Source organism: Beta vulgaris, chromosome 9, assembly GCF_026745355.1.
Source record: "Beta vulgaris subsp. vulgaris cultivar EL10 chromosome 9, EL10.2, whole genome shotgun sequence".
In the NCBI taxonomy this organism is placed as follows: Eukaryota; Viridiplantae; Streptophyta; class Magnoliopsida; order Caryophyllales; family Amaranthaceae; genus Beta; species Beta vulgaris.
The window spans coordinates 40,774,039-40,783,270 of NC_079210.1; the positions used below are offsets into that span (position 1 = coordinate 40,774,039).

The following is a 9,232-nucleotide window of genomic DNA, read 5'->3' on the forward strand; positions in this document are numbered from 1 at the left end:
TCATATTATTTTGTTTAAAATATTATTTATATATTTATTACATTTAGTTTATTTCAATTCAATTCAATTCAGTTCAGTTCAGTTCAGTTCAGCTCAGCTCTGATAAGTTCAGTTCAGTTCAGTTCAGCTCCAATAAGTTCAGTTCAGCTGTTTTATGCCGAAGAGAACATGCCCTTAACGTGAGACCACCTGACCAGCCCAAAGATGTATTTTTAAAAAATGGACCGCGTCTCACAAATTCTCACAATAATATTTTGGGGAATTAGTTAATGTTTTTGGCGAATTAGTTAAGTATTTTAGCACAATAGTTTAGAGCTGGTAATCTTTATGCAGACTTCCATTGTTTTTTAGTTAACATATTCAATACGTTAGTTAGTGTTATTCTATAATTAGTTAAGATTAATTGAGCATTATTTTGGTTTCTAATATAAACGAAGAAACAATTTTTTTACAAATCTAAAATGTCAACTACAGAAGACAACCAGAAAAAATAATTTAAAACAACCTAGCAATTGGAGTAATATTGTACCAATTTCAGTTTGGTTTTTGGAATTTATTTTTTAGTCTTCTTAAAATGACTTTTCTTTCTTGCACTTGCTCTCTTTGTTTTTGAATCATACGGGTATAAAATAACTAATATAGTTGTACTTGATGAGCATCGTTCTTTTACGATTGGTTTTGTAGTTAAGACTTTGTTTTTAATTGTAGTAGTATTTCCGTAGACTTCTTAGAGTGCTTTTCTTGCATCTTCATTATCTTGACTTTTGATAATGAAATTGTAGAACTAATTTCCTTGCGGTTTCATATCGCCATGGGGTTACATTGGTTTATCTATTCATTTGTCTTTTCCACACTTTCCTCTTTTCATATCTAATCCACCTTTTGCACATATACTTATGTAGTATTTTTGTGATTGAACACATGTGCATGATTCTCAAGGCATAAAAATACAACAATCCTAGCAGCACAATTATTACTTTATAGTATTTAACTATTACAGATAAATTAATAACTAATAACATTTAGGTATTAGTTGTGTTTTTCAAATAAAAAGTTAAACTTTCAAATGCAAAAGTTAAGTTTTCGACACCAAAAGTAATCTACTCTGTTTCTTCAAAGTTTTTGCAAGTGCAAGTTATTATCTAACAATGGGCACTATATATTACCCTTTGTGATGAATATATGTCGAACTCTTCTTTCACTTCAAACATGATAAACATTTTGTCAGGTGAAAAAACAAAGTAAGTGTTTGTGGATATTGTTATTGCAAACTTGTGCTCAAGTATTTTACTTACATACAAATTAAACATCCAATGCAGGTTGTATGTAGAGAATAGGAGAGGAAAACAATACAGGTTGTAGGGCGTATCGATAGATTAGAGAAGAAAGAAAGAATGTTTATGTGTGATACTAAATTATGGTCAATAAATTGCATTATAATCTGCAATATATGATATAACTAATATACTCCAACACTTAACTAATATACTCCAGCGCTTAACTAATATACTTCAGCGCTTAACTAATTCATCCAGCAGCAATTTAAGGCTAGCATAACTAATAGGTGCAAGCGCTCAACTAATTCTACTGCTAGTTTGATGCACGTGCATGATGTCAGCATGACATCAGCGGTCTCACGTTAACACTAATGTGAGACCGTCTCTCCAAAAACGGACTCAATTAATTTTTACATTTTGTCGGAATTTCAAATTTATTGTCCCCATTTTTCCCACAACCTGTCAGCCGAACAACTATCCAAACCAGAAAATAATGGAAATTTCTATCGCCTACATAATTCCATATATACCAAACAATAATTTCATGTATACCAAACAACCACAAGAAAGTGGTAATATTGGGATCTCCTTACAGCCAAGTATATACCGCTATATGTCACTCTAAATATATATATATATATATATATATGTAGAAGTGAGTTCATATGAGAATGCATACTTACATGAGAAATGAGAATGATATTTACACGTTATAACTCTTATGAACAAGTGATGTAACTCTAATAAAAAAGTGATGTAACTCCAAAAAAAAAAATATTAGAAACAAAAATTCAAAATTCAAACCTTTTTTTTTGGCTCCAAATTTTTTTAGGTGGGTATAACTCTAATGAACAAGTGTTGTAACTCTAACCCAATCGTGTGGTTGAGATTCATTCTCATTTCTCATGTAAGGAGCATTCTCATGTGATCTTGCCCCTATATATATATATATATATATATATATATATATATATATATATATATATATATATATATACCGCTATATGGTCGGAGATGCGAATATGTGGCTTGTGGTCCACTCAATATTACATTCAATTGCTGCTGGTTTTATGTACATAAGAGGGACTGAGGGAGAAGTACGAAATTACAATAATGAGGCAACTATCGATATTTGATACAACAAAATAAATCATCTGTCCCATTTCTAAATTACACTAACATCAATTTTAATTACTGCTAGTTTGATGTACATTAGCTATAGAATTTAATAGCTTCTCCATGATCTTTCAGGGCAAGCGCTGCTGCACTGAGCTTATGTATCTGATTAAAATCTCATATTCTACAATTTGCAGCTGTCAAAAGGAGAAAGATGAGATGATTAAGTCGAACACTTCGGATTACTTGACACAAAATCAAACACTTCAATGATCGACATAAACATATGTTTTCTTCAGAATAAAGTCTTTTAAACAGACTGTTGTTATCTAAAAAGTGGACAATATATTTCAACAGACGTTTCCTGCTAAAAATATTTGATGCAGGGAGAGAGGGAATTAAAGGGGAAACCATTTTAAGCCTATTACCATCTTTTCTCTTATACAACCAAAACACTGCCTAGAAGAAGCTATATAATTTCTTAACATGACCTTAGAATTCATAAACTTTTAACATATGTTACCTTATAATCCAGTTGGAATTCTTATTTTTCCACATTAGATTATCTCTTTCCCTCTTATTAGATCAAAAAAGTAGTGATAGTGATAAGGCAAGTTTCAGCTACAAGCAAACTCTCATTGGACCTTTGTGAAGATATTCCCCTCTATATCTTGTTATGTTATTGTCATTGTTCGATACTCTACCGACTCTTAGTTCCCATATGTTTCAACTACCCAGCTGTGGGTTGATCCGAAACAAAAATAGAACTAAAATGATGACATTCTACTTCAAACAAAAAATATGAATGACAGATCAAAAGAATACTTACTACAGTAAATGAATTGGTTCAGATCAAGAGTCACTCTGCCTTGCTTACTCGTATCAAAGGAGTTGAAAAGATTGCTGAAATCCCGAAAGATCATATGAATCAGTTATTATATTCTTAGTGAAGAAAAATTATTTCTTATGTTCAATAACCCATATATCAATTCAAGGGAACCACAAGTATATATCCAAGAAGATAAGCACCAGAGAGACTTGCATGCAAAGCCACCACTTACCGAGCAGATTGTAGAAATACGCACAAAGATATGAAATCATCCAACCGGAACTTCCCATTTTTCTTTTGATCAAAGCTCTGAGAAAGTTGGAAGAGAGACATAATGTCACAGTGAAGATGCAGATATCTAAACAATCAATTTCCAGCAGAGCCATATCATGATTAAACTTGAAAGACGAGATTGTGTATTTAATGGGGGATATCATCAGAAAAGAAAAAATACCCCTCGAAGACAAAGAAGATGTCTCACAGGGGTGGAAATCTTTTTGTATTTATTCAAACAAAGCAAATGAGTACAAAAAATCAAGTTTGAATGGAAGTCACATGAAACAGAGCTAAGGTAATAAGGTGAATCTGCAAGTCTGAGTCATGCAAATCTCGTTGAACCTGGGCTTAAAAGAGACTGCTTTACATCTAATGCCACTTCCATGCACAAGTTTTGCGCGAAAAGCTACAGCTCTATAGATCAGTGATATTTGAGGACTGCTTGTTAAGGGGGCCTAAGGGCTGTCCTAAATTTCATTTGTATTTGTTAACATACTGCGAGAGAAATGAGATCTTTAGGCATGGTTTGGCCAAGAGATAAGTTAGCTCATAGCTTCTTAGGAGAAGTAGCTACGAGGCTTTTCAAGCTAGCTTGACATGGTTGGTCCTGTCAGGTGACCATCCCGAAAAGGCTATTACAGCTAGATACAGATATACATGCCATATATACTTTGAAATTTAGCCAGACAAAGTTCTTTCAAAAAGTGAAAGAACCTGATCAACATTTGCCAGAAAAATAAAAAGAGAAGGGAGCATTGGCGTGGACCTTGTTTCCCGCACATCTCAACGATAAGATAAGATGAAATAAAAGCATTACCTCACATGCTGTGAAAAAGGCTGGTGAATCAAGTGAGAATCCAAGCTTCACTAGTGCCTGGAGAAAAACAATTCAAGCAACAACTAAGCATAGAACCAAAATTAATCCTCATTTAGGACTGACAACTATCTGAAATGATTCGACAGATACCCCATTAACCTCGTCATGGAGAAGAAATCCACGTTCCCTGTGATAAACATTTGATCAGAAAAAGACTGCTTAGGTATGTGTCACAAGATCTGGAGATCCCAATACACAGATAAGGAGATAATAGGAAACGGCAAGATGATATAAAAGAAATTCACCACTGGTTCACTAAGATCCAACAAAAAAAACAAGGAAAGCACTTGTGAAATAAAACTGGAGGAGAAATAAACAAAGAAATGGGAACAAACAGAATGGACATAATATTATTCAAAGAACATTATTAGTCATGCTACGCTTTCATGCTAATATCCACAAGAGGTCCTAGCCTGAACGAGAATGGGCAATCCTTAACATGCTAATATCCACAAGAGGTCCTAGCCTGAACGAGAATGGGCAATCCTTAACATGTACATGACTACATGTGCCTTCAATTCAGAGACATATAGGGAGCCTATAGCAATTTCTTCTTGATGCAGAAGACAACAAGCTACAAGCAAACTCTCATTGGACCTTTTTACAGATATTCCCCTCTATACCTTGTTAGCTTGTCATTCTTCTTTTGTAAGAAAGAGGACAAACGAGCTTGAGAAAGGAGAAGTGAATGCTTAAAACTAATGACAAGACAGGACTGCAGTTAATAACAGCTACAAGTCCTAGCATGACACATATTTATGGTTTTAAAAAGGAAGGAATTGATGCAACGGCCTGACTAAACACAAAAAATATTAAAGCTCAGCAAGATATATCAATACCGCTGGTAATCTAAGATGATAACTTATAAGAAATCATGGAAAACAAAAGAAAGGGCATGGAAGGGTTCAAGATGCCCACAACACCCTCTTGCTTGATCCGGATGAATGGTCTTACACATATACGTCAATCATCCAAAGAAAGCTTAAAGGTGGAACATAGTATCGATGAGCTCAAATAGCTCCGAATTTATAACACACCATTTGAAAAACAAAAATAAAAACGTGAATCGAACAATGGCAATCGCAAGTTCCCAAGACTAACTTTTAGAAAGAAACTCAATCGAAAAATAGTTTATAAGTCTTAGGATTACACTATTACAGTATAAGAAACTCGAAAAAAAAATATATATAAAGCTGTATTCAGCTAAATGATCACGAAACCATAACTAGCCACCTCTCCGGTCATTCAGATAACACTGAAGCAATGATCCTATCAAAATACAATCTTAGAGGATAACAATATAACAGTTCAACTACCTTTCTAAATCCGCGAAAGCTTGTTGAATCTGCAACATTACGCCACAAGTAAGAACAAAACGGATTAATCGTGAGCCGTAGTTCATAGCTAATGTCATTTGAGGGCGAATACAGAAATGTTATCTTTTCAAATTGTCTTCCAGCTAGGGGGTCAATTTAATCAGCACCTAATGAATACGTTACATGACTAATGCATCATCATATAAGAAAATACTAACCTTTAAAAGAAACTGATTGAGGGCAACAAATTCTGCAATTAAATCAATTTGTTCACATCAGAATATAATATACTTACATAACCCTTCATGTCTGATCATCATCAAAGTATACAAAATTTTGTAACTTTATGCATATACAAGCAGAATTTTGATCCAAACTAAAGAGTTATTTACCTTCAAAGCTCATTGTTCCATTCCTATCAAAATCATACATCCTGAAAAAAAAATCCCAGAAAGAAAAATTGGGTCTTTTTTAGAAATTCAAATTTGACAGTAGTAGAACATAATTGGGCAATTACCAAAAGATTTTTTTTTTAAAGAAAAGGGAAAAACCTTATCATTTGCTGAACAACAGAAAGTGGGAGATCCAGGTTTCCGACAGCAAGTGCATTCTGAATCATTAACATTAAAACCGATAATTAAATAAAATTATAAAAAGTAATACATATTTAGTGTTGATAATAACAGCGGAAGTCTTAGCAAAAAAAGTAAAAGGAAAAAGGAAGAACCTTGAGCTGTGATGCAGTGATGTTTCCAGTTCGGGCCGAGTCAACTCGGTCGAACCAGTCTCTGAGGATCGCTAAGTCCATTACAAAAACAAGGAAGAAAGAAGAAGGTGGAGAAGCAAAACACAACAAAATTAGCAAAATATAAATAGGACTTTTTTTTTTTGTCCACGAGTGCCTTTACTTGACTTTTTTTTTTTGAAATACTGTCTTATAAAACTTTTTTTTTAATATAGTGTCATTAAAGTTACTTCCAATTGTTGACAAGTGCCAAATAAATTTTTTAGGCGTTAACCAAATTTTCCAGGCAACTTAAAATCATGTGCTCAGAACGTGTTCTTTATTTTTGCATTTTTGGAAGTCCAGTTCTTCTAATTCCCTCATATCTCACACTCTCTCTCTTCTCTCTCCTCCTAATTTTCGAATTAGAAGCTCTAATTCTTTCCTGTCAACAACGAATTTAATTCACTACAAGTTGCAATTAATTCACAGACAGTAGCATCACTAAAGCGAATTAAGTTGCTTCTCAACAACATTCGAAAAGATGAGGTAAGCTTTCAATGTCACTCTGACACTTTTTTTTCCCCAAAATTTACTTCTCCTTCCTTCTCTCTTACTTAGTTGCTCTGTAAATTTGGTATACAAAATCAAGGTACATCGTGATTCACGTTTCAATGGGGCCAAAGAGAAGAACAAGATATAGAGTGGTCCAAAAATCAAGGTACAGTTCTAGAATTGTTTTGGTTTATTTTTGATTTGAAAGATCCTATTTTTATCATTCATGTCTATTTCAATGCCTTGTAACTGTGCAAATTATGTGTGGTTTAGTTCACTGAGCATCTATGGCAATTGTTGGTGTTGTGTGTTGATTTTGTGTTGCAAGTGTTCATGATTCAGGTTCAAAGGTAGGGACACCACATATTTTCCAATTTATATTTGCATGGATCCTATCAATGTTAGATTGTATCATGGGGGTAATTTTGTGATTAAGAGGTGGAAGACAACTTATGGGGGGGGGGTGAGTTTGCATACGGCAGAGTTAAACGTGTGTTATTTTGAGGTGGTTGGTTGAGTTAAAGATTTAGGTTATGATAAACCAGGTAGGATTTGGTTTAGGAGCCATGGGCATAGTTTTTTGCTGGAAGGAAAGAGATGAAAAGTGACAAGGACCTTGCTGAATTTTTTAAATCTCCAGAAAGTGATGGCTATTACCACTTATATGTGATCCATGAGGATAAAGATGTGGGGGTAGATTCCAACTTGAGGAACAACAATGTTGAGTCAGCTAGAATTAGCAGGGGCCCACTAACAAACCTAAGGTTGCAACTAAATAAGAAAGATGCCTCTAAAAAGTCACAAAAAAACACCCCAAACTAGTCTAAAAACCATTGTTAGCAGAAATAATACACAAACCAGATATAAAACCCAAAACACTACAACTTCAGCAGCTCAAACACACTCTACCTCACGTGAAACTTCAACCAGACCTCTTAGGCAGAGAGTGGAACCAATACTCTTTAGCATAGCTTCATCTGATGAGGACAGTAATGAACATGACAATGATGTTAAGTTGAGTGATGAAGACTTTAAGGACAAGGATGATGATGACCTCTTTGCTGAGAATGTTAATGCAGATATCAACTAGAAGCTTGGATGGTATATGATCAATTAACACAAGGAGATCTTTGGAAGTATTATAGGGTAATTCAGAGGCTTTAGAAGATGACATCATTGTAGATGATGATAAGATTTTAGACGACTTAGAGGAAGAGTTGCACAACAACCCTAATAATTCTAATGATGAGGAGGATGATGGTTACAAGTTGTTCAATCCTGAGGTTGATTTCAAACGTAAAATTCAACTCTTTCTTGGCATGGTGTACAAGAGGGCTATGACTTTTACTTTACACATCATTGGAGTGAGGAGATTGACTGCATATTGCAAGAAGAAGTATGGGTGTGAATGAAAAAATGGTAGATTTGTTGGATGTACTTGTAAGTCAACTAGGAAGTGTGGGTTTAGAGTTCATTGTAAGCAGCTAGTGTCTGAGAATTGTGTCCAAATTAGAACAATGAACCTGAAACATTCTTGTAGTTTTCAAACTCATAACACTAAGGTCACCTTTGAGTACCTTGCTGAGAGGTATTTGGATGACTAGAGGGACAAGCCTATATGGAAGTTGTCGTCATCTATGCTGAAATACAGGAGGGATCTTCGAGTTGAAGTGAAGTATCATAAGTGTCACTATGCAAGGCAAAGGGCACTTTGCATGATATATGGAGATGCAACAAAGCAATTCAAGAGAGTGTGGGACTATGTAGCAACAATTAGGAAATATAATGAAACCAACAATGCATTTGTGAAGGTTGAATCCATGTAAGGAAGGCTTCATGGCGGGCTGTAAGCCTATTTTGGGGGTTGGTGGTTGCCATGTGAGGGGCCCATATGGCCATATTCTAGCATATTACTCACTGCAGTTGGTAAGGATGACAACAATAAAATTTTACCTGTTGCCTGGGCCATTGTGGAGGTTGAGAACCCAGAGTCTTGGACATGGTTCTTAGAGTTGTGGTCAAAGATCTTACCAGTATAGCAGATGCAATCACATTTATGCTTGAAGGGGAAGAACATGTCACCTACATGGGTGATAGGAAGAAGGTAAGCAGTCCTTAGTTATGTTGTTGTGTACATTTTATACCCTCGTTTATACCACTGTTTTATGCTTTTTAATATGGTTTATTGTGTGTTGTAGGGTTTGCTTGATGCCTTTAAGGCCGTTGTCCAAATGTTGATACTAGGTTCTGTTGCAGACATAT

General features: G+C 34.8%; 1 protein-coding gene across 1 annotated transcript; it reads right to left on the minus strand.

Annotated features, from left to right (window-relative positions):
* Nucleotides 1-2,292: 2,292 nt before the first annotated feature.
* On the minus strand, nt 2,293-6,585 carry LOC104903814 (uncharacterized). Its single transcript, XM_048636451.2, has 10 exons — nt 6,419-6,585; nt 6,243-6,301; nt 6,084-6,124; nt 5,910-5,941; nt 5,692-5,720; nt 4,466-4,502; nt 4,316-4,372; nt 3,455-3,531; nt 3,223-3,296; nt 2,293-2,590 (listed from the first exon to the last, which is right to left on the minus strand). Exons 1-10 carry the CDS (start codon nt 6,497-6,499, stop codon nt 2,571-2,573), a joined length of 507 nt encoding a protein of 168 aa, XP_048492408.1. The 5' UTR covers nt 6,500-6,585; the 3' UTR covers nt 2,293-2,570.
* Nucleotides 6,586-9,232: the final 2,647 nt, after the last annotated feature.